Below are 26,236 nucleotides of genomic sequence, written 5' to 3'. Positions count from 1 at the left end.
GGGGCACAGGCTGGCTACGGTGCCCGTGCCAGGTGCAAGCCTGCCAGCACCCAGCCAGCAGACCCTGCACCTGGCACGGCACAGTGCCACCCACCCGATGTCCCCCAGCTCTCCCCCTCTTCCTGGGACCAGGCTGGCGGCTCCCGGGAGCTTGCCCTGGACCGCAAGAGGCGGGCACCTTCCTGGGCTAGTGCGGACATCATGGACCTCCTCCACGATCTCCGCACTAGGCACAGGAAAGTGGCCGTCTAGGGCAGGAGAAGGTATGCATGAAAATCAAGGGGGTCCACTGAGACCCCCGACCCTGAGCCCTGAGCTTACAATGGCCGTCCTGGGTCAGACCAAAGGTCCATCTAGCCCAGTAGCCTGTCTGCCGACAGCGGCCAACCCTAGGAACCCTGGAGGGGATGGACCGAAGACAGTGACCAAGCCATTTGTCTCGTGCCATCCCTCTCCAGCCTTCCACAAACTTTGGGCAGGGACACCACTCCTACCCCCTGGCTAAGACTACTCCATGGACCCAACCTCCATGGCTTGATCTCACTTCTCTTTTAAACTCTGTTCTAGTTGTAGCCTTCACAGCCTCCTGCAGCAAGGAGTTCCACAGGTTAACTCTTTGCCTTGTAAACAACAACTTTCTCTTACTAGTTTCAAGCCTGCTACCCATTCCTTTCCTTTGGTGTCCTCTAGTCCTTCTTTATGGGAACTCAGGAAGAACTTTTCTGAATGCACCCTCTCCACCCAACCCCTGCTTTTAGAGACCTCTATCCTGTCCGCGCTCCATCTCCTCTTTTCTAAGCTGAACAGTCCCAGTCTCTGTAGCCTTTCTTCATCTGGGACCTGTTCCCAACCCCTGATCATGTTAGTTGCCCTCCCCTCTCCCATCCTTTCTCATCCCCTCTCCCACCTCCTTTTCCCAGTCTCCCCCAGTTTTGTTAAATAAGGACAGAGTCAATGTTAGAAGAAACGTTATCTTTATTTTGTACATCAATAAGAAGGGGGGCTAGGGAAGGGTAAGTGGAAGGAGGTGAGGGAGGAATGGGGTACGAGCCCCCGATGGGGAGGACTGGGCTGGCTCTGCGGGCTTCTGGGGGTGGAAGCTCTCCTGTAGCCCCCCGATTGCCCCCTCTCTCCAGATGGCAGCCTGTGGCAAGTGCAGCCGGGCTGATGGCCGAGTGCTGTGATGTGCCCAGTGTGGGAACTCCGGGCAATCCAAGCCAGGACTGCTTTGCAAGCAGGGCACCCCTGAGAACTGTCTGTCCGGGGTGGGGGTCGGGACCCTTTAAGCGCAGCCCTCGGCTAGCCTGAGACAGCATCTCCACACTTTAAGTCCTCCTCTGATGCCCTGCCGGCACTGCTTCCGGCCATCCTTAAGCCCTGTTCAGAATCCACTCAATGTGGACTTGATAGTTCGAATTAGCAAAACGCTAATTCGAACTAGTTTTTAGTTCTAGACGCGTTAGTTCGAATTAGCTTAGTTCGAATTAACTAATTTGAACTAAGTTAGTTCGAACTAGCGCTGTAGTGTACACATACCCATGAGGTTTTCCTAGTTCGAACTAAACGCTCCGCTAGTTCGATTCAAATTCGAACTAGCGGAGCGCTAGTGTAGCGGCTATGAATGTTAGTTCGAACTAACGTCCGTTAGTTCAAACTGACATTGTAGTGTAGACATACCCTGAGATAGTTCAAATGTGTGGGTTATTCAAAAACTCTTGCTGATATATTATTACATAGTCCCCCACTAAAACTCTATAATCTAAAAATAGAGAAGGCACAGGGCCAAATTCTATTTTGTCACACTCAGTTGGCTGCGTCTAGACTGGCAAGTTTTTCCGCAAAAGCAAGTGCTTTTGCGGAAAAACTTGCCAGCTGTCTACACTGGCCGCTTGAATTTCCGTGTAAGATTGTCAGTGTTCTTGCGGAAATACTATGCTGCTCCCGTTCGGGCAAGAGGACCAGTGTAGACAACGCGGTATTGTTTTGCATAAAAAAGACCCGATCGCGAAAATGACAATTGGGGCTTTCTTGTGCAAAACCGCTTCTAGATCGGCACGGACGCTTTTCCACAAAAAGTGCTTTTGTGGAAAAGCGTCCGTGCCAATCTAGATGCTCTTTTCCGCAAATGCTTTTAACAGAAAACTTTTCCTTTAAAAGCATTTGCGGAAAATCATGCCAGTATAGACATAGCCAGTGGATTTGCTGCAAACTTCCATTAAATCCTTGGACTCCATGGTTTCAGTAAGATACAGTAGTCTGAATTCTGCTCTCAGTGAAGCGATGCAAACCCAGAGTGATTTCACTGGTTGCCAAGAAGTCATTCTGAATTTATATCATAGCACAATTTGGCTCAGTGTATTTGTCAGCTGCAGGTGATCCCTGTGTGAAATACAAAACTATGGGCATCGCACTCCAAAATATGACAGTACCAAGCTGAGAATGCACCTGGACCCTGATGGAAGCCCATTTTTATTCTTACAGTAACTACATTTTTTCCAGCATATAAAAAACAAACTCAGAACCTATAGCATAGGAAAGCAGTGCAGCTTTTAGATGTTATTCCATTTAAAATATGTGTTTTTAAATCTTCACAGCTCTCTTTATTCAGTGGGCCATGATCCTGAAAGTGTTGCAAGGGTCCTTCATTAACTTGCAGAGGGTGAAAGGGTCCACCAGTACAAAAGAGGACAGGGATCTAATCAGTTTGTGTGGATGCCTGTTGTACAGTATAAAAGAGCTTTTGCAGCATGGCAATAGCAGAGCTTAACGGGGATTATTTCCCAGTACAGCTGGTCAGAATTTTTGACATTCTGATAAAAAAAATGTGTAAAATATAAAAGTCCAGTTAAATATTTTTGTGAAAGTTTTTGCTGTTTTTTTTCAAACGGCTCTTTTTCATAAGCTACAAAGTGATTATGGCTCAGACAGCAGACAGTTCTTATTCTATCTTTAAGCAACATTCCTCAAGTGTAGTGGAACCTTATGTCTTCCCAGTATAAAGGATTAATTCCCTGTGATTAAATCAATCTGAATATGTTGGGCATGTTTAATGAGTATTGTGATGTGGCTGAAAGGGGGGAGAGAGTAACTCTTCATAATTTGGATCCACATATGTTAAATGTTTCCTAGAACCACAGACCTTGAGGATAGGACTGGGAGAGAGAAGAGAGAGTTGATATCATATATAAATCTACTTAAATGTTTTGTATTTCAGGATATGAGGGGTTTCCCCCCAATAACATTTGACATTTTTTGCATAGCATTGCAGTCAGAGCTCAGTAGACATAGCAGCACATATTAAAATAGTATACAACAAGGCTGTGTCTAGACTGCATCCCTTTTCCGTAAAAGGGATGCAAATTAGACACATCACAATTGCAAATGAAGCAGGAATTTAACCCCCCCGCTTCATTTGCATAAAAATGGCTGCCGCTTTTTTCCGGCTCGGCGCTTTGCCGGAAAAAAGCGCCAGTCCTTATTTTAAGAGAAATTAGGGATCTTTCGGAAAAGTCTTTATTTTCTGAAAGATCCGTGTCTAGACTGGCGCTTTTTTGTGGCAAAGCTCCGAGCTGGAAAAAATCGGCAGCCATTTTTATGCGAATGAAGCGAGGGGGATTTAAATCCCCGCTTCATTTGCAATTGCGATGTGTCTAATTTGCATCCCTTTTACGGAAAAGGGATGCAGTCTAGACACAGCCTTGTTGTTAGCCTCCAAGTTAGCCCCTGGTTGGGAGGCCCTGGCATAGGCCTGCTGCAGTTCTTTAATTTTTGTCCGCATCTGCACCTGGCTGCGCATGTGGCCTCTGGTGGCCAGGCTGGCAGCCATGCAGCTGTAGATGGCCGCATTCCTTCACCTAGTGTGGAGATCGTGGGCATTGGAGCCTCCCCCCCAAATCTCAATGAGGCCCATGATCTCTGCACTTGACCAGAAAGGCGCCCGCTTTTTACAGCTCCTGCCAGACTCCTGGGAGCCACCAGCCTGGTCCTGGGGAGCAGTGGAGGGTTTGGTGGCAGCAGGTGGCTGGCTCATGGTGTGCCAGGTGCAGGGTCTGCTGACTGTGTGCTGGCAGGCTGGCAACTGGCACAGGCACTGTGGCTAGAGTTTGCCCCTTTAAGGGCTCCGGGGCTGGGGGGAGCAGACAAGTTTTCCTGCTTTGGCCCAGAGTGGCCACCAGGGGGAACTGGGAAGGGCTGGAGGCCCCCTAATTCGAAATAAGTGTCTACACAGCACTTATTTTGAATTAGCTATTTAGAATTAGGTGTTATTCCTCGTAGAATGAGGTTTACCTAATTCGAAATAAGGGCTCCACTATTTCGAATTTATTTCAAAATAGTGGTTTATATGTGTAGAGAGTTATTAAAGTTAATTTGAAATAACATCTGTTATTTCAAATTCACTCTGCAATGTAACATACCCACAGTTTTGTAGTGTCTAATTTCCAGATCCTCAAAAAAATTCAGTCACCTAGCACCCACAATAGGAGTTAGACCCTTGAATAATTGATGGTTTAAGGCCACTAGTTATAGATTTCATTTATATTAGATAGCACTGTAGGAATGTCACTTATTCATAGGTTTACTAATAAGAGGAAAGAGGGAAGAGAATAGGAGATTTTTTTTCTTGTTTAATGCTTGTCCAGACATATTGAGCTTTGGCACTAATTTCATTTTTATTCCAAAGTGCTAACAGCAAAATTCTCTATCCTTAGCCAAGTACATCGCAAAGGAAATAAGAAATATCACATTTTTCTATCTGAAAGTTTAGTCTTTATTGCCATTGATTTATTTTTATGTCGCTGCACTGACAGGAAAACTACATAATCTTAAGTGAGCAGAGGAGACAGCAATAAGAACAAATACAAATTTGGTTTGGAATTTGTTGGTACCTAAGTACATGCATAAGATACTCATTTGTAGTGCCATGCTACAAGCTGCAATAACAGCAAAATTCCATCTCCACGGTACAAAGGAAGGCATATTGATAATATCAATATCATTTTAATTAGAAATATCCAGTGAAAAGCATATAGACACTCCAAAGCTATATCTGCTCTGCCTTTTCTGGAGGTAAAGGCCTGATCCTGCAATTTGTTGAGAGCCTCCTGAGATGTGCAAAGGAAACCCTAGCAAAGTCAATGAGAACTATGGGAGATCATTATCTGGATGGAATGGACTCCTGGCTGCTTTGTGAGCATCCAAAGGGTATAAATTTAGTTGTATGACCATAGTTAGTCTTAGGGTGTGTCTAGACTACAGAGTTTTGTCGACAAAAGTGGACTTTTGTCGACAAAAGTATACCTGTGTCTACACTACCGCTGAGTTCTGTCGACATAACGTCGACAGAACTCAGCAGTTTTGTCAACGCTGGTAAACCTCATTTTACAAGGCATAACGCCTTCTGTCAACAGAGTTCTGTTGACAGAAGGTGTTATTGCATGTCGGGTTGTGTCTAGACTACAGGGTTTTGTCGACAAAGCAGCTTGCTTTGTCAACAGAACTGAATGTAGTCTAGACGCTCTTTGTCGACAGAAGCTTTGTCGACAGTATCTGTCGACAAAACTTCTGTCGACAAAACCCTGTAGTCTAGACGTACCCTTAGATAGCACCTTACTACTCTGTAGTTCAGGACCTCCACATAGAGAAAATTAACGACTACAGCAACTTCTCAAAGCTCAGCTGTCACAGAACATGAACCATTCCCATGCCCAAGCTTTATTTGAATGAGAGATTCAGGTTATTATCTCTTGTTGCTGCTCTTCATTTGGCCAGAGTTTCTAGTCTTCACTGGTAACTAGCAAGAAAAGAAAAGGTTTTATTATAAACTTTGAAAATAATTCACAATAATAGTAGTGGCAAACACATTCCATTGCAACACAACAAACTAAATCCTAGGGTTCCAGCTGCTCCTTTTGCATTACTTAAGTAGCAAACAAGAATCTTTATATTTGTTTAAGCAGGTATTTGAGGTTTCCTCTCAAAATGGTTATATCAACTCTACCTGGTATCCCTCAGGCATGCACAAAGACCTAGCTACTAATGGCTGGAGAAATAATGTGTCCTGGCTGTTTCTGGCTGCCATTAAGGCGTAATTTAAACTAATCTTGATGCTCCTTTTAATTGTTCCACTTCCCATCCAGTCTCTGGAGAGGTCTAAGGATGGGAGCATAACACACCTTATCTTTCTCCTCTCATGACTTCTGCTAAGCAAAGCTCAATGGGACCCAAAAATTGGGTCTAATTAATCTATTCCACATATTGAGTCTGCAGTCAAAGATTCAGTTACTGCAATGCTAAATGAGGACATACAGATGGGCCCTTGAATTCAAGGAAAATATTAAAATGAAATGAGTGTCTTGCATCTTGAGGTGGGAAACATCCCCCATATTTATCTTCATCTAATGTGAAAAATATAGTCTTTCATAGCACGGTAAGGACAGGGGTATAGAGTAGGGTGGATCCTCCATCCTGAGAGATTTTTAAGGCCCAACTTAACAAATCCCTGGCTGAGCTGACTTAGTTGCGGTTGGTTCTGCTTTGAGCAGGAGGCTGGACTAGATGACCTACTGAAGAATTTCCAACTCTAATATTTATGGTGCTGAGAATCATAGAACCACACTGAAACCCTGTTTTTGATGGAAGCCAGGGGATGAGGTAGCACAATTAGTTCCAGCACCTATGGGTAGGGATGATTATTTCTAAAATTTTGCTATACTAAAGAACTGCCCACTCTATGCTCTGGTAATACTTAACTCTTAAAAATAGGTTGGCAGTAAGCAGTGTCTGGCAAATACCTGTAAATAGCTTACCTGTGCAGCAATATAAGTACAGTTTGAACCTCTACAGTCTGGGACTCTCTGGTTGGGCAACATATTGCCAGAGAGCCCTGGCTGGCCCGGTTCAGAAGTGCATTCCAGGCCAGGCTGGCAGTGGGGAGCACAGCTCCAGTGGGGCCGGTGTGATGGGAAGCACAGCCCCAGAGGGGCCAATTCAACGGGGAACACAGTTTCTGTAAGGACTGGCATGGTGGGGGGCACAGCCCTGACTAGGGCTGGAAGCAGTGGGGCTGGTGGTTGGGTGCACAGCCCAGGCAGTGCTGTAAGGTGCACAGTGCTGCCTGGGGCTGACGGTGAGCAGCACAGGACCAGTAGGGGCTGGAAACAGTGGGGCTGGCCCTGGCTAGGGATGATGTGGTGGAGGGAGCAGCCCTGGCTGGAATTGGCACAGTGTGGGACTGGAGACAGAGGGGCTGGTGGAAGGGAGTGCAGCCCCATCCAGGAGTAGAGCCTACAGCCAGGTGGAGAGCCTTGGCCTCCCCTGGTCCGGCAGACTCCATGGTTTGGGACCACTCAAGTCCTGAGGCTGCTAGACCAGGAAAGGTCTCACTTATATAACAAAGATTTAATAAACTCTGTGACAAAAACTGCCACCTCCACTGCCCTGTAAAAGGGGATTTGCTGTCTTTTCATTAAAAAGGGAGCATCGGAAGAACGTTTATGCATTTGCTGCCAAAGAACCATCAGCAAACAGTGGACCTGTTTTTGTTCTCACTGCATATGTTTACACAGCCTGACGGAGTGAGCCTCCTAGCCAGGGTTGACAGACTTGGACTAATCAGGTTTGTGCTAGTGCTCTAGAAACCCATGCTTTGAAGTTGCAGCTCTGGAGCCTAGGAATGAGGATGGGCTTCAGAGTCCAAGCTCCCTCCTGAGGCTACATCTAGACTGCAAGCTTCTTTTGAAAGAGAGCGTCCACACACAGATGTGCATTGCAAAGGCAGATTGCAGGCTGATTGGATGCTTTCTAGCATAAAAGGCCACCCGGAACCGCTTCAGTCAGGTCTTTAGGTCACCAGTTGCTTCCGAGTGCTGGTGCCAAAGCCTAGCTGAGACATGTGCTTAAAGGGACCACCCCGGACAGCTATTTCTCTCTTTCTGCTGCATGCTTAAGCACCTCTTCGAGGGACAGCAAAGCTCTTGCAGTGCGTGCTGTGGTTGCCCCACTTTTTTGGATGCCACAGCTTTTCTCTTTGTGTCATGGAGCTGGAGCTGCCCTTATGCATGTGATGGCCCACACGGCCATGCTACAGTTTCTGCAGCACTTTATGCCAGCAGCCTTTCTGGTCCTGAGGAAACTCAATCCTGAACTCATTCTGGGGACCCTCACCCTGGGTGTGGAAGCTACACTCTGGCAATCGCACACTACAGTAAAAAGGCATTTTTGGAGGCTCGACACAAGTTCAGACTGGTGGGACTGCCTGGTCATGGAGCAGTGGGACAACCAGCAGTGGCTCCAAAACTTCTGCATGCAGAAGGCCACCTTTTTTTGAGCTATGTGCCTGGGTCGCCCCTGCCTTCCAGAGATGCAACACCCACCTGTGGCCTACCATCCCCCTGGAGAAGCGGGTCAGAATCACCATCTGGAAGCTTGCCACCTCAGACAGCTACTGGTCAGTGGGCAACCAGTTTGTCATGGGGAAGTCCACTGTCAGGGCCCTCCTCATGGAGGTAAGATACTCTCGGGCTGCAGTTCCTGGAGGGGGAGGGAGTCCTGGAAAAGGGGGACCCTCAGGAAAGGGGGGTTGCAGGCTGTAGGCAGTGGAGTAGGGGTGGGGAGGAAGCCCTTTGTGCCATCTCACCCTCACACAGCCCTGCTGCTGGGGGGGTGGCCTCATAGGGGGTGGCTCCTGGGGTGTTTGGGTGAGGGGAAGGAGGAGGGAGGTTATCTCCCAAGGGCTCAGGCACTCCCTCTCTCATTTGCTGTTTTGTGTGTTTGTTTGTCTCCTTCTGCAGGTTGTGAGGGCTATCAACTCACTCCTGATGTGGAGAGTCATCCACCTGAGACTTGGACCCGATTGTGGCCAGATTTGCTACCCTGGAGTTCCCGAACTGCACTGGAGCCATAAATGGGACGCACATACCGATCCACACACCTGAGCATCAAGCAGCCCAGTATATTAATAGGAAGTGTCTACCAACATTCTGGTGCTGCAGACCCTGTTCAACCACCATAGACAGTTCATGGATATTTTTGTTGGGTGGTCGAGCAGGGCACATGATTCTTATGTCTTCAGAACTCTACCCTGTATGGGAAGCTAGAGTTGGGCACATTCTTCCCCTGCCGTGAAAGAGCAGTTGGGGACATGCACATGCCATTGTTCATCATGGGCAACACAGCCTACCCCCTCATGCTGTGGCTCATGGAGCCTTATACTGGACACCCAGCAGGGACCAATTTAATGCCTGCCTGAACTGAGCCAGGAGCCAGGAGCCAAGTGGAGTAAGCCTTTGGCCTCCTCAAAGCATGGTTCGGGGGCCTGCTGACCAGCCTCGACATGGGGAAGTACAACATCCCTGAAGTGGTCGCGGCATGTTGTGTCCTCCACAACATTGTGGAGAGAAAAGGGGAGTCCTTCCTCCCGTGGTGGGGGCAGATGCCAGCCACTAGAGGTGACCCTTTGAGCAGCTGCAGACAGCTGCCATCTGCCAGACAATTCAGGTTGGGATGTGCATTGAGGCGGCTCTGAGGGAGGGGTTTTCTGAAGGACCCCAGTAACTCTCCCCAGGGCCTTGCTCCACTATCCCTTTCCCACCACACCTGCTCCCTTCGCCCCTTCCCTGACCTTTCAATAAAAACACCTGTTTGGTTTCCAACAAAACAAAATCTGTATTTATCGTTCATTAAAAAAAAAAAGATAGGCAGGGGGAAGGGGACTCATAACCTGAAGGGGAGGAGAACCTGGAGTGGCATAGGAGGTGGCTAGACGTGCCATCTTGGGTGTGGGGACCTCATCAGAGTTGGGGATGGGTGGGTCCAGGGACCACAGGAGGGTGGGCAGGAGGAGGGGCTGGAGTGGAGTCAGGGATGGCAGGGAGAGGAGACATAGGCATCACATGGGGAGGATGTATGGGCATTGCTTGGGGAAGGAGCATAGGCATTGATTGAGGGGGGCATGCAGAGGGGAATGGGTATAGCAAGGGAGGCAGAAGGGTGGCAGGCAGGAGAAGCGACAACAGGCAGGTGTGCCATCATGTCATGCATGATGGCACACATGCTATTGCATCTCTGCATGAGCTGGTCCAAGGCATGGTTCTGCAGCTCAGGGTCCTTGCGGGTCTTCGGTGCCAGGGTCTGTTGCATGTCGTGCAGGATGCTGACATGCTGCCACATCAAGTCTTCCTTGACCCTGGCGCATTTTCGGGTCCCCCAGGCTCTGGTGGCTGGCTCTGGTGGCATGGCTCACCCTTCAGTCCCGACTGGCCCAGCTGTAGAGTGAAGCAGTCAATCATCCATGCAGACACTGTCCCTGAGGCCGTGCCATCTTCTGTGAGCAGTGACCAACAGTCCTCAGGCCAGAGGAGGGGGATGTCCTGGGAGCAAGGCCATGTGTGGCCTGCACAGCAGGCCCTTTCTCACAGGGGCCCCGAGGTGCCCAGGAGACCATGTGGCCCGATTCCCATTCATCCCCTCCCTCCCAGCCCACAGACAAGCAGGCAAGGGAAGTGTCTGGCCACAGTGAGATCCCCTCAGGGATGGCAGAGGAGCCAGAAGCAGCCTGGCCCTCCCAGGGGTTTGCACACACACCTGAGGCTAGGAGCGCTGTCCATGGGAGCAGGTGGTGCCTCACACGCAGGCAATCCTGTGTGCTGTGTGCGGCACTGCTCAATGTGTCTGGGGTTGTGCCCGTGCCCTTATGGATAGTCTGCTTCCAGCAATGGCAGGTGCTGGGAGCTAGAAACTGGAATCTGGGCCTGTGTGGCCTCCCCTGAGCCTGGCAGCGTGTTACCCATGCTCAGAGGCTGCCTGCTGAGTCCATGTGGTGCACGCTAACAGAGCACTATGTCCAGCCCGAGCGATGCTTGCACCCTGCCCCGTGTGCCTGCCTCCCCCATCCTGTGTGTGTGACAAACTGAGAGTACTCACCTGAACATCACTCCCTGGCATCAGATGAGGTCTGGGAGATGTCCTGGCTGACAGGCACCAGCTCCAGGGACACGGTGATGGTGTCTGTCTTCTCCTTCTCCTCCTGCTGGTCCTGGCCCTCCTTCTCCTGCTCCGTGACCTCTAGCCAGGTGATGACAGGGGTCTCGAGGCCGGAGTCCACCATAATGGGTGGGGAAATGGATTCCCCACCTCCCAGGATCTGGTGCAGCTTATCAAAGTAAGGACAGGTGTGGGGTCTTTCCCCTGAGCGTGAGCTGCACTTTCTGGCCCTGATGTATCCCTGACGGAGCTCTTTGACCTTACTCTGGACCTGTTCTAAGGTCTGGGGTGAGTGTCCACACTCCGCCAGGGACTCGGCCATGCATTCAAAGATGTCTGCGTTGCGGCATTTGGAGCGGAGATCCTGCAATGTCTCCTTCTCACCCCACAACTCGAAGAGTGACATGATCTCTGCTCCAGACCAAGAGGGTGCTCCCCTCTTGGTCCCCCTGGGTGGGTCCTGGGACGTGTGGGGCTGCTCCCTGTGAGGGCCAGGAGGATCTTGGGGGGCTGCTCTCAGGCCAGCTTCCTGCCATAAGTCTTGTCCAGGGTGCCTGCAGCTTTAAGAGGGACAAGGAGACAAAAACTATAGAGTCCTGATTAATTTGTATGGAGTGTCCACCAGGACACCTGTGTTATTTACTGGAAGCCACTTCTTTCAAAAGAAAACCCTTTTCCCCGACTACACATGCCTTTTTCTGAAAGAGCTTTTTTAGAAATGGCATCCTTCCTTGTAGAAAGAGGAGTACTGCTGTTGGAAAAACCCCTCGGTTCTTTTGATTTATTTTCGAAAGAATATGTTTGCAGCATGGACTTAATTCAAGTTTTGTCAGAAAACCAGCCTTTTTTCTGACAAAACTCTGTAGTGTAGACATACCCTGAACAACAATTTTAAAGTCCTGTCTACAAACCATTTGTAGAGCATTAGTGTGAGTCTACATCTGTCTACCTGGGCTGTGTAGTTATATATCATTGTACCTCCATGACTTCAATGTAGTGAATCCTGATTTACACCAGTGTAATGCAAGGCGGAAGCTGGTAATTAGAATGCTGCTTATTGACAAGTAATCTGATGAAATAACAAGTACTTACAAAATTCTGCTCATTCTCCTGTTCTGTGGAAAGACCAAGCCCTTTTATACTACATGTTGTGTGTCTACCAACATTCTGGTTTGGAAAGCAGGGCACAAAATCAGAATAGAATAGTGACTCTGAGTGAAAATAATGGCTTGGGCTCAGTCAGTCTGTTTAGAGAGATGGATTATTATGATTGTGCCAGTGGACATGGATAAACCCTTTTTCTGTTTCTGTGACACATCTGTGGATGATCCCTCCCTCCCCCCAACCTGTCTGCTGCTTGCAGTGTAACTAGAAAATACAAAAAATCAAACATCTGTGCTCTAGATAGACACAGACTCACAGTATGTATGTCACTTATAATCCATCTGCAAAACATGTTACTCTTCAATTATTTGATATAGTATGGGGAGGGAGCTTGAGATTCAGGAAAGAAGCAGGGTGATGGAGGTAAAACAGGAGAGAGAGGGGAAAAATCTGTTGTGCAAACAGGAGTTTTTTCCCCCGTTGCCTTCTGTTCATGTCTTCTTACATCAGATTCTGCAGGTGGATGTAGATACACAATTTCCATTGATTTCAATGGGAATTCAATGTGTGCATCCATGAACAGAATTTGGCCTCCTGTGAGGGGTGTGTGGTTCTCTCTCATAATCTAGCAGTGATACCGAATACTAAAATTATTTTACATCCCTTTTGTTTACCAAATATAAGATATATTGTCAATACCAGGTATGTCAAGTTATCTTGTTATTCGTAAGTGTATGATATTAGCTATAGAATATCAGAGAATAACAAGATAGTTTCAACACCTGATTATCTTTTTATATGATAAAAAACAATCCTGTAGTTTTTGCATTTAAATGAAGTCCAATGAATGGAGCAGCTGAAGAATTAAACCATAAAACTTTTACAATAAGATGCTAGGATGTTCTTAAATGATTTTTTGTCTTAAAATAAATGTCCAAATAATTAATTTTATAGAGTTTTGTAATGAAAATTATGTATCCAACTGCATTGTATTGTACTACACAATTGTAATATAAAAACATAGACATGGCCATAATGGATCAGACAACAGTTCAGCAAGCCCAATATCCTGTCATCTGACACTGGCCAGTGGCATATACTGCATGGGGAATGAATAGACCAAGTGCTCCATCACCTGTCATCCAGATCTAGTTTCTGGGAATCACAAGGCACACAATTTAAGGGATTGTACCCCTCACCATCTCATTGTCTTGGGTAATAATCATTGAGGAATTTATCCTCCATAAACTGATCTAATTATGTTTTTAATCCAGTCATACTTTTAGCCTCCACAGCATCCCCAATCAAAGTAGTGATTGTCGTACCTCAGTGTTTTCGTACCTCGGTACCTTCGGTGGTCTGGACTGTCAGTGTCAGCGTCGTCTGGTCAGGGTTGTCCTGGCGCGCTCCTGACAGGACCTCTACTCCGTTGTTAAACTTTCGGCTGTGTGCGTAACAATCAGTACTCCCTTTATCTAGAGTGTTAGACCCCGTGCACTTGGGTCAACACAAGAGATCTCTGAGAGGCCCCGGAAACGACAGATGCAGGCAAGGTTTGAAATCAATCGAGCAGGTTTATTGTCAAATGCGAAGCTCTACCAGTTGGTAACAGAGATCAGTACAATGTTACACCACTGGGCACTATGGCCCGCGTTGACAAGGTACCAACACCGGGCAGGCCTATTGCCATATAACAGATATTAACAGCAGTTAGTCAAAGTTAAGCTACTGTGCACTCTGTAAGTTTAGGCAATGACACCTGCCGTTCAGGCGCCTAGTGCGCCCCCCCCAAGGTCGGCCGGAGAGCACCCTCTGCGGTGTCCTTTTATAGACAGGTACAAACAACTTACATCATTTCTTTACGTACCAGGTTACCACCCTCTGTTGCCTAGTTACCACCCCTCACCTTATGGAAGGGGAGCTTACTTATTATCCTTCATGCTGTCAATCTCGACCTGGTCCCGAACCTAGGTCGATATGTGCATTAGTTTTTTGGGAGTTTTTGTACCAAGACATTTCTTCTTAAGATGTTCCAATACTCCCCTTTGGCTTACAGTCTGTACCCAGTACCTTCCTGTGTCCTTCCATGCTTGACCTAACTTACACAATCACACAATTTATCAATAGGGCCTCTTTCTTGGCTCCTGTTACTGAACCAAAGTCTTGCTCACTAGATTGCAGGTCTGTTGCTGTTTTCATGTTACAGGCCTCTATTTAGGCCTGCTGACTCCATGTTACTGACCCTCAACTTACTACAGTGATCAACATCTCAATGTCTAGTTGGCAGCTAGTTGGCACAAATCTGATGAGGTTCAACAAAGACAAGTGCAGAATCCCACACTTAGCTGTGGAGAATCCCATGCATTGAAACAGTCTAGGGACCAACTGGCTAAGCACCAGTTCTGCAGAAAAGGACCTATGGATTACAGCATATGAGATATGAGTCAACAGTGTGCCCTTGTCCAAAAGGTTAATGGCCTATAGGGCTACATTAATAGGAGCATTGCCATCAAATTGAGAGAAGTGATTATTCTCCTCTATTAGCACTGATGAGGCCACATCTGGAGTATTGCATCCAGTTTCAGGGGGGAGGGGCACTACAGAAAGGATGTGGACAAACTGAAGAGATTCCAGCAAAGGGCAATGAAGATGATTAGTGGACTGAAGAGAGACTGAGGGAAAATGAGGACTGATACCACCATGGTGGTTAAAGTGCCATGGGAGAATTCATCCATGCTAATGAGACCAGTCACCTGTTTTCAATCTGTCTAAATCAAACAGGATGGGAAAATATTTGACAAACTGTGCATTCTCTGGATCCTTTATAGGGAAGGCAAAAAGAGTGTCTCAGTGGGTTTGGCTGAATTTTATGTTTATCATGGCCTGGATGAGTTCTGAGAGGGTTAGTTTGGCAAGGGGAGTAATGGAGGAACATATGTTGATGTCAGTTCTCAGTGATGATCAACGCTATTCTAACAAGCATGAGAAACAGCAGGGTTTCATTTTTATTAAACCCAGGGGTTGCCCGTGAGTATAGGCCGACTTGGCTGTCGCCTAGGGCGCCGCCTTCAATGGGGCGGGGCGCCTGATGTTGACGTCACACAATTAACGCCATTGATGGCGATGCAGGAGGGGGCGCCGATCGCGCATTCCACCTGGGGCGCCAGCTGCCGCAGCCCGCCTGAGGCCACCCCTGATTATACCTAGATTATGCTATAAAACTGTGGCAGAAAATATCCTATTTAGAGACAATGTCTGTCCTCAGCTATCTATATGAAGCTTTTTCAGTGGAATTTGTGTGCACATATCTGAGGGTAAAATTTGGCCCTGTAAACTGATGCACTGACATGAGAGAAGTATGAGATTTATGTCTTGACTGCATATAACTAGTAACTTAATATCTTTTCTTCTGAATTTTCACATCTGTCTTTTCTCTATGCTTCCTCATCAATTGTCTTTTTCTCCCTCATCCAAATCCTATATATAACGATGATAACACATGATATGTAGAACACTTTTTCTTCTATCATCTTTTATCAAAGCTCTAAGCCAAATATTTCCTTCAGATATCTGCATGTTTCATGTCAAACGAGTGGTGCACATGTATACACCCCAGAATTCACTCTGACCTTTTGCGTAGCTATGTATTAGTGTTGTGAATAGTTTAAACTGAGCAAATAGAAATTTAAAAAACAGAAAGTCAAATAGAAAGTTAGAAGAAAGCCTAATTTCGCTATGTTGAAAGAAACTGCAAACATGTGTCTCACATCTCACAGCTGAGAATCTGGTAACTGTACAATACACGTTTTCTCTCTATAGCATTCTGACTCGAATTGTAACCTGAAGAAGCGAATGAACTCCATGACCTCTCAGATGGACCAGTCCCCTAAAGCCAGCATCATTTCTAACAGTGCATCTCAAAATCAACCAACACCTATTCCCCCACAAGCTCCCCCACTGCCACCACCACCAGCAATTGGAGGCACCAGTAAAATAGACCAATATTCCAGGATTCTCTTTCCAGTGGCATTTGCAGGATTCAACTTGGTATATTGGGTTGTTTACCTTTCAAAAGACACTATGGAAGTAAGTAATCGTATCTAATAGTTGTTTTAACTGTTACAGAATGGAAGTCTGCTTTAGAATCCTAGGGCTGGAAGAGACCTCAGGAGGTTATCGAGTCCAGCCCCCTGCCCAAAGCAGGACTGACCTTAACTAAATCATACCACTCAGGGCTTTGTTAAGCCAGGATTTAAAAACCTCTAGGGATGAAGAGTCCACCACTTCAGTGGCCAGTATTTTTTTAAAATGTAGCCTTAGCTCTTCAATTACTCAATTCTTTGCAGCATGGAAATGTGTAATAACATAAATTAGCAACCAGTGAGAATGGAGTTTTGAAGACAAGGAAATAATGTGATTCATAGAGAATAAATTAAAAATCTTTTCTTTTGACCTAATGCTGAACTAGTATTTGTTGCAGTCGTGCAATAAAGGAGATAAAACCTCTACTATCTCCCATGATTGCCTTAAGAGGATAAGTTTATTTGCATTATCTCCTTAAAAAAAAGGAAAGAAAAGTTTAAGATACATTCTAAATATTAAATGGGGGGAGGAGAGGGAGAATGGCTGCACTTGCATTGTACACTCTCTAAATATCTTCTATTATGTGTATAACATATATTAATATATGATGCATCTTATTTACTTCAATAAAGTTTGAATGCGCACACACAGACATACATGCACGTGCACCACACTGTCCCCTTTTGCTTGACTCTGTTTTAAAAATATAGCCTTATTTGCATTAAACTGCACAATGTATTAGTGTTCCCAGCTTCATTCCTAGTGGTGTGGAAAAGATACATATGATGCAAATTGAATGCTCCTTGGATAATGATTGGCTTATCATTCTCAGGCAGTCATTAAAATCATAAATCTTTCTTCTAATGTCTTAAATTTTCCTGTAAACTTATTATTTTTCTCTTAATTACAGATGATGAGACAAAAGAATGATACAAACCATAAGGTGTAAACTTAGTTGCTATGTTACGAATACACTTAGCATGTGGTTACAGAAAGAATAGCTACATTTGGACATTATTGAATACACAACAAATAGAGTATATATTTCTGTTTCACACACACATGTATGCACATGCTAATCAGAAATATTCAGGTTCCCCTAAAGCAAATCTATACAATGTATAACTATTACATACACTGGTAATATAGAATAGTGATAGAAATGTAGCCGTGTTAGTCTGGTGTAGCTAAAACAAAATACAGGACTATGTAGCACTTTAAAGACTAACAAGATGGTTTATTAGATGATGAGCTTTCGTGGGCCAGACCCACTTCCTCAGATCAAATAGTGGAAGAAAATAGTCACAGCCATATATACCAAAGGATACAATTAAAAAAAAAGTGAACACATATGAAAAGGACAAATCACATTTCAGAACAGAAGGGGGATGTGGGGGGGGGGGGGGGGGGGAAGGAAGGTTGAATGCCTGTGAGATAATGATATTAGAGGTGGGGAAGGGTAGATGTCTGTGAGTTAATAGTGTTAGAGGTGATAATTAGGGAAGCTATCTTTTTAATGGGTAAGATAGCTGGAGTCTTTGTTCAGGCCTCCAAGGAGAGTGTCGAATTTTAGCATGAATGCCAGTTCAGAGGATTCTCTTTCAAGTGCAGATTTGAATGTCTTCTGAAGTAGGATGCAGGTTACTGGTAATATAGGGCATTTTAACCTCCCTGGATATTCAATAATGAATTTAAAAGTAGACATCCTTCTACAAAATAAATAAATAAATAAATAAATAAATAAATAAATAAATAAATCACCTGATTACAGAGGGAGACATCTGAACTGGAGTTCATTTACTAGTTCAACACTGTCAACCCAGGCTTGAATAAAGATCTTAAACTGGTTAATGCACTACAAGGTCAACTTCCCCGTCTTTGATATTTGCATTTTTAATTCACATTCTATAAATGAGAAACATCCAGCCTGACTTAACACTGGTCCTACAATTGTTAGGTAACTTGTATTGCTACGCTATATACCCCGGATTCTGTAATTTCCACTCCAACTCATCTGGTGAAGTGGGTTTTACCCATGAAAGCTCATGATCTAATAAATCTGTTTGCTTTTAAGGTGCCACAGGACTGCTCATTGTTTCTGGTAGTATGGGAGGAGGGGCGGGCAGGTCCTCAGCTATTTTAAAGTGGTGTAAATTCCACTGACTTTATTGGAGGTTTTCTGATTTGTCTCAGATGAGGATCTTGCTCTAAAATTATAATTTCAGATATGGAAAATGAAAGACTATTGGTTTTCCCACAATATTTATGAAAAATTTATATTTTAATTAATATCTATGAACCATAAATATAAAACCTAAACTTTGAAGGCTTCTCAAATAGTGCTGACTGCAATTATTTTTCATTTTTCACTTTTAAATGCTCCCAAAAGACACACATCTGAGAAATTATTTTCAATACTAGCCTTACAATATGCAGAAATTCTGAATCAGAACTACAAAAAGGAGAAACTTAAAAAACAACTAATAGTCTAGCAGCACCTTAACGACTAACAAAACATGTAGATGGTATCATGAGCTTTCATGGGTACAACTCACTTTTTCAGATGACTGGAATATTAAAAGTCCAGATCCAAGAATAAATAAGGAAAGGCGGGAGAAGAGGGAGGAAAAGAAAAAAAGAGAAAAAATAGTGAATTGGATTGATCAAGTTACAAGAGGCTGATAAGAACAATTTGCAGAATATTGATACTTGGTCTGTTTCAAATAACAAAGGGTGCGTCTAGACTGGCAAGATTTTGAGCAAAAGCAGGAGTCTACACCGTCCGCTTGAATTTGCGCAAGAACACTGACTTTGTAATGTACATAATCAGTGCTTCTTGCGCAAATACTTTCATGCTCCTGCTCGGGAAAAAGCCCTCTTGTGCAAGAAAACTTGTGCAAGAGGGCCAATGTAGACAGGGAAGAACTGTTTTGCACAAAAAAGCCCCGATGGCTAAAATGGCGATCGGGGCTTTCTTGCGCAAAATCGTGTCTAGACTGGCCACAGATGCTTCTGCGCAAAAGCACTTTTTGTGCAATAGCATCCATGCCAATCTAGACGCACTTTTGTGAAAATACTTTTAGTGGAAAAACTTTTCCGTTAAAAGTATTTCTGCAAAATCTTCCCAGTCTAGACGCAGCCAAAGAGTTTAATCACAAAGTATTTTTCAGACCTCTCCATAAATTTCATTTTGCTTTTTTATTTACTCATTTATGAAGAGTAATGGCTTTGATATTCACTGTTAGAATTACAATCTATTATACTATCTCACTAACTTTTTATTATGGTCTTAAACACCTATAGTCATTTTGCTTTATTAATTCTAGCTACTCAAGACATAAGTGAATTCTGCAGAGCCCGGGCCATATAAATAGGCCAAATGCAACACAACTGCAGAATCAGGCCTAAATTTACTAACAAGGGATGCACTACTGAAATAAATTGTTTTAACAAATTAAATCCTGCCATAACATCTTTGAATGTCATTTATATTTTTCACACCCTGACTACATTAGATCGGCATATACAGGCAGTCCCCTGTACAAGGGTTACGTACAAGATAGGGACTGTAGGTTTGTTCTTAAGATGAATCTGTATGCAAGTCGGAACTGGCATCAGCTGCTTCTGAAACTGATCAGTTTCAACAGCGGCTGAATCTGGACGCCAGTTCTGACTTACATACGGATTCAACTTAAGAAACCCAGGCGTTCCCAAGTCAGCTGCTGCTGAAACTGATCAGTGGCTGATTCCAGGAAGTAGTCAGCCCCTGTCAGCCCCTGTCAGCCCCTTCCTGTAGTCAGCCCCTGGTCAGTTTCAGCAGTGGCTGACTTGGGGACGCCTGGGGCAGAGCAGCTGGGGTGCTGCTGGATTGCTCCAGTAGCACCACTCCTCGGCGCTACTGGAGCAACCCAGCAGCACCCCAGCTGCTCTGCCCCAGGAGTCCTGATTCAGCCACTGCTGAAACTGACCAGCAGTGGCTGAATCAGGACGCCTGGGGCAGAGCAGCTGGGGTGCTGCCCGGTTGGTACAGTAGAGCCGAGGAGCGGCGCTGCGGGACCAACCCGGCAGCGCCCCAGCTGCTCTACCCCAGGCATAGGCAAGAAAAGCCTGGTTAGCTGGAGGGGGGGAGGGGGGCCACTAGCTGCACCCCCCCCCCAGCAGACCAGGGAGACGCGGGTGGCGGGACCGCCCGCATCCTCCACGGCTTTGCTCCGTCTCCCTGGTCTACTGACCAGGGAGATGGGGAGCAAAGCCACGGAGCACGCCCGCAGCGGGACAGCCCAGGCGCGCCTGGCTGTCCCGCTGTGGGTGTGCTCCGCGGCTTTGCTCCTGTCCCCCTGGTCTGCTGGGGGGGTCCAGCAAAGCCGCTGGACCCCCCCCCAGCAGACCAGGGACACCAGAGCAAAGCCACCTCCTGGGAGGCTTTGCTCGGGTGTCCCTGGTCTGCTGGGGGGGTCCAGCGGCTTTGCTGGACCCCCACAGCAGACCAGGGAGACTGGGAGAAGCTTTTCTCACCCCGGAGGACACGGGTGGCGACCCGCTGCCCGTGAGCTCCGGGGCGAGAAAAGCCCCGTTCGTAAGTGCGGATCTGACATAAGTCAGATCCGCGTAAGTCGGGGACTGCCTGTAACTTGTGTAAGAAGTCAATGGAGATTAATCAGGAGAATTATGTCTACTTCAAAGAAGTTGCACATTTAATTCATTGAGTTTTACTTTCAAAAAATGGCAGGCTAGGCATATTTTTATATAACAATACTGATTTTTTAAAATCAGTTAGTTACTACATCTTTTTTAAAAATAAATACCTTAAAATTATCCAAATATCCCTTCAGTAATATAATCAGGGACTAGGGAGATCCGTGCTGCTTCAGATACGTCCCCCATCACAAATGTGCTTAAGTGCTTTGTAGAACTGGTGAACAGCTCCACTAACTATAGAGCAAAGTTACACATGTACTTACATACTCTGCAGGATTAGGGCCCACAAGAGAACCCAGATGCAAACCCTTATAAGTTCTGATTCACTATAATATGGAAGCTATAGTTTTAGCACACGGGCTTCACAAGTGAACGACATCTTGCAAGAGTGTTTGCATTTTTTAAATATCTACTTTGTGCAGTCAGATCTCATAATCTGAGCAAGACTAGTCTGGTGAAGTAATTGGATGAGAGACCTTTAAGAAAATAATACAGTACATGTTACAATAAGTGGTTTAGGTATTTTAGAAAGTGGTACTTTTACCCCACCACTAGTCTGTATTGAATCAAAATGGTTCCAGTATGTTTGAGGGTGGAGAGTGTAACTAGAACTAATAGGTCAGTTCCTCAGCTGATTTAAATTGAATGTAGCTCCATTGAGCAAGGTCAATAGAATAATGCCACTTTGAGCTAGCTCAGAAACTGGCCAACCATTTTTAGATGAGACATAAAAGCAAGCTCTGAATCATTTGTAAAAGATCCATGGCAGTTTTTGAAAGAGCATGTGAAAGGGAGCAATTGCCAAGGGGCCCAGACCCTTTTACATCAAAAGCAGCCAGATAGGCATGTAGAAACTCTGGCTGTGCTGGAAGAGTGCGCCCCACAGCGCAGCTGACAGATCTTGGCAACAGCCAGTGCAGGCATAACACCATTGAAAATTAGGTGTACAGTGTTCATGTGGGCACAACCGCTGCATGTGTGGACTCCTATTGACTGTTCTGCCTTGCAGCCTGGAATTGCTCTTGGCCAGCCTGATGGCAGTGATGAACCCAGTGGATCCAAGCAGTAGAGGATTTTCCCTAGAGAGAAGAATCCACTGGTGGTAGAGTGCTGACACAGCACGTCTTATGCTGTATGGTCCTCCCAAGATCTGGATTATGGGGCATGGCTGGAGAAAGTTGGTTCACTGAGGCTTTACTGAAACTAACTGAACTTGAATGGACCTGGTAGCCTTCTATGCTGTTTTCTTTTATGGAATTTATACTTCATAACATCAGGAGTGGGGGGGAGGGGTGTTGCATAAATGGTATAATTCCAGACTGCCTCTTTCCTGGGCCAACAACTCAGCTGGATCAGATAATCTCACAAATAACTAGCAAACTTTTGGAAAATTGCTCGCTTGCTCTATGTTGGGCTTCTATTCAGTTACCAAAGAAGTCAGTTTGACTCTAATTTCATCTCTCTGGCTACTTTATTTTGTATATATGAAAGCTGTGCTGTGTTGACCAGATTCAAATGTAGGGGTGGGTATAGCGCATACCACCATAGGAAAAAAAATTCCTTGTATACATCGTTAATGGTACATTTCTCTTGAATCTTTTTTTCCAGTTTTTTGAACCCATGGCAATGCATCTTCGGAATGACCATCAGCCTGACTAATATATGGAACATACGTTTGACAAATCATTGGCCATCATATATAGCTTAGTGACTTCAAACGAGGAGTGTCTATCTCTGCCTGCTGTAAATGTAATATATAACGTATTTATGTGGGACACCATCTGGAAATTTAGGCTCTTGGCCACTTGAAGGGACAAATTCTGTACAAAGTTTTGAAGTGCTGATTTGGAGTGCAATCTCAATTTCTTGTTTTGTTAAATCACTTATGACTGAGAATTATATTTGCTCTATTATGACTATTTTAAGATAAATCTTAAATCAAAATTGATATTCCTTGTAACAACATCTCCTCTAAGTACTTTAAAGAGTACTAATGAAAACCTGATTCGGAGGTAGCATGCATAGGCTTGGCTCCACTGCAGTCAATGGGGCTGTTGTAAATTTACACCTAATATTTGCTGAAGTGTTCTGTCAGAGGGCTGAACCATATCAGTTTTTCATGATTAATGCTATACATTTGTCTGTATCCTAATTTTTATCATCTCATTTAAATGTAAATTTCAAATGAATATTCATACACTGTTATAAAAATACCAGACAACATATGCCATGATGAAGGAAACAGGTCATATAAAGCATGACTTATTAATCTGATCTGTTTAATGACAATATTGCACTTTATCTTGCCTATAGTTGTACACAGAAAAAGTACTACCAGCTCATTTGGCATCACATTTAGATTTGAAGTTCTTTATAATTTGATTCATGCTCCCATAACAAAGAAAGGTCTAGCCATTGTTGTAGTGTTTATGTTACTTATTTCTTTTTTCTGACATTTTATTATATATCTACTCTTCAGCTCCATTATCTTTGTTATTTAAGAATATAATTGGAGAGAACTTAGTCAAATAAAACCTGAACCTTCTTTCTAGCAAGTCCACTGGATATGGTAGGCGTTGAGAACAAGAACAACAGGCAGTAGAAATGAACTAAAAATTTATATTGAATTGTTGTTAATCTAAATGCAATTAAAATTAATGGAATGATTAGCTGCTACAGTTGTTCATAGATTCATTGCTAAAGATGTTTTGCTTATATAAACCAAATGTCTTTATCATGCTGAGTTTAAATTCCGGGACTAGATTCTCTACTCTTATAAATTGTCAGTTTCTCACTTACTTCTCTGGAGCTCTGGCAATTTACACCAATTTAGTGTCTGACTATTTTCCTTCTGCTTCAGTATGTATGTAGCTTCTCATGGTCTGGCAACCAGACAAAACACACTAGGGCCGTGTCCAGACTCAGGGGTTTTTTCGGGAAAAATAGCCTTTTCCCGAAAAAACTTCCCCTGCGTCCAGTCTCAAGCCGTGTTCTTTCGAAATTATTTCGAAAGAACGCGGCTTTTCTTTCGATGGCGGTAAACCTCAATTTACGAGGAAGAATGCCTTCTTTCGAAAGTTCCTCTTTCGAAAGAAAGCGTTCTTCAATGTAAAGAGGCCGTCTTCGAAAGAGAGCATCCAGACTCGCTGGGTGCTCTCTTTCGAAAAAGCGGATTTCTCTTTCGAAAGATCCGCCTGCAGTCTAGACGCGATCTTTCGAAAGAGGCTCTTTCGAAAGATGCTTTCGAAAGAGCCTCTTTCGAAAGAAGCCTGCAGTCTAGACATAGCCTAGGTTACCACCTATATGTATTTTATGTAGGGAGAGTAAGTTTCATGCTCAGTACACTTGGACTAATATAGTAGTTACAGCCTACATACAGATATGTCATTATATGCAGTTTATTTTATTCCAGAGGCAACACACTGGCATGTTAGAATGTCCTTGTAAGTGTACTGAATTATTTCTCATTTGTTCTGAAACTAGAATTGTGAAAGCTTTCTCCATTTTTAGTCTTCATGCAATCTCTTTAGTGAACATGGAGACCCCCAACTTTGTATTTTATAATTTATAAATATACAAACTACACTTTAGGAGCCCAAAGATTATTTGAATATTAAAATGGATATTTGGCTCATGTAAAATCATTTTTGTTTTATAAACATTTTATGTTATAAAATACATATACCCTCCCTTCTGTAACTAATCTACAAAAGTTTTCAAAATAGGGATAGCTCAGTGGTTTGAGTATTAGCCTGCTAAACCCAAGATTGTGAGTTCAATCCTTATGGAGGCCATTTAGGGATTTGGGGCAAAAATTTGTCAGGAATGGTACTTGGCCCTGCTGTGAAGGCAGGGGACTGGACTGAATGACCTTTCAAGGTCCCTTCCAGTTCTAGGAGATAGGCAATCTCCATTAATCTTAATTTATAATTTTAAACAATTTTCTTTATAAAATATAAAAGTATAGAGACGAAGGGAAAGTTAAACTGAAATTGAAAAAGCTTAATTATGTATTTAACCTTATTTTAGTTAAAACAGCTCAATCTAAATATAAGCTTTGGAACAAATCCTGAGAATTAGAATAATAGAATCATAGGGCTGCAAGAGACCTAAGGATGTCATTGAGTTTTGACCTCTGCCCAAAGCACAACCAATCCCAACTAAATCATCCCTGCCAGGGCTTTCTCAACCCTGGACTTAAAAACCTCTAGGGATAGATATTCCACCACCTCCCTAGGTTATGCACTCCTATACTTCACCACCCTCCTACTGAAATAGTTTTTCCCAATATCCAACCTAGACCTCCCCCACTGTAACTGGAGACCATTGCTTCTTGTTCTGCCATCCGTCACTACTGAGAACAGTCCCTCTCCATCCTCTTTGGAACCTCCTGTCAGGAAGTTGAAGTCTGCTATCACCCCCCCCCCCCCCACTCTTCTTTTGAGCAGACTAAATAAGCCCAAATCCCTCAGCCTCTTCTCAAAGATCATGTGCTCTAGCCCCCTAATCATTTTGGTTGCCCTCCACTGGACCCTTTCCAATGCGTCCACATCCTTTCTGGGGGGCGGGGGGGCGGGAAGCCAGAACTGGGCGCAATACTCCAGATATGGCCTCACCTGTGCCAAATAAAGGGGAAAAATCAATTCTCTAGATCTTCTGGTAATGCTTCTTCTGGTAATGCTTCTTCTTCCTTGAGGCACTCTGCTTGAAACTAACCACTAACCTGACATTGAGCCATTGATCACTATCCGTTGGATACGACAATATAGCCAGCTTTCTATCCACCTTAAAGTCTATTTATGCAATCCATTCTTCCTTAGCTTGCTAGCAAGAATATTGTGGGAGACCACAAACTTTGCTAAAGTCAAGGTATATCACATCCACTGACATCCCCATGTCCACAGAGAGATTTACCTCAACATAGAAGCTAATCAGATTGGTCAGGCATGACTTGCCCTTGGTGAATCCATGTTGACTAGTGCTGATCACTTCTCCCTCTACCAAGTGCTTCAGAATGGATTCCTTGAAATTCCCCTCCATGATTTTTCCAGGGACTAAGGTAAGGCTGACTGGTTTGTAGTTCTGTGGATTGTTCTTCTTCCCATTTTTAAAGATGGGCATTTCATTTACCTTTTTCCAATCATCCGGGACCTCTCCCAGTCTCCATGAGTTTCCAGAGATAATGGCCAAAGGCTCTGCAATGATATTTGCCAACACCCTCAGTACCCTTAGATGCATTAAATTCCCATGGATTTGTGTATGTCTAGCTTTTCTAAATAGTTCTTAACCTGTTCTTTCTCCCCCGAGGGCTGCCCACCTCCTTCCCATATTGTGTTGCCTAGTGCAGTAATCTTGGAGCTGACCGTATCTG

General features: G+C 44.7%; 1 protein-coding gene across 1 annotated transcript in view; it reads left to right on the top strand.

Moving 5' to 3' along the window:
* GABRA6 (gamma-aminobutyric acid type A receptor subunit alpha6) overlaps nucleotides 1-23,513 on the top strand; it is a 41,019-nt gene extending 17,506 nt beyond the window's left edge. Inside the window, exons 9-10 of the mRNA XM_075900192.1 lie at nucleotides 15,904-16,170; nucleotides 22,474-23,513. Coding sequence (XP_075756307.1) covers nucleotides 15,904-16,170; nucleotides 22,474-22,524 — 318 coding nt within the window. The 3' untranslated portion in view covers nucleotides 22,525-23,513. The remainder of the gene's footprint in view (nucleotides 1-15,903; nucleotides 16,171-22,473) is intronic.
* The last annotated feature ends 2,723 nt before the right edge of the window (nucleotides 23,514-26,236 follow it).

This window comes from Pelodiscus sinensis, chromosome 17 (genome assembly GCF_049634645.1).
Source record: "Pelodiscus sinensis isolate JC-2024 chromosome 17, ASM4963464v1, whole genome shotgun sequence".
Lineage (NCBI taxonomy): Eukaryota > Metazoa > Chordata > Testudines > Trionychidae > Pelodiscus > Pelodiscus sinensis.
The sequence above is the reverse complement of the archived record's forward strand: the minus strand, read 5'-3'. Positions and strand labels throughout refer to the sequence as shown.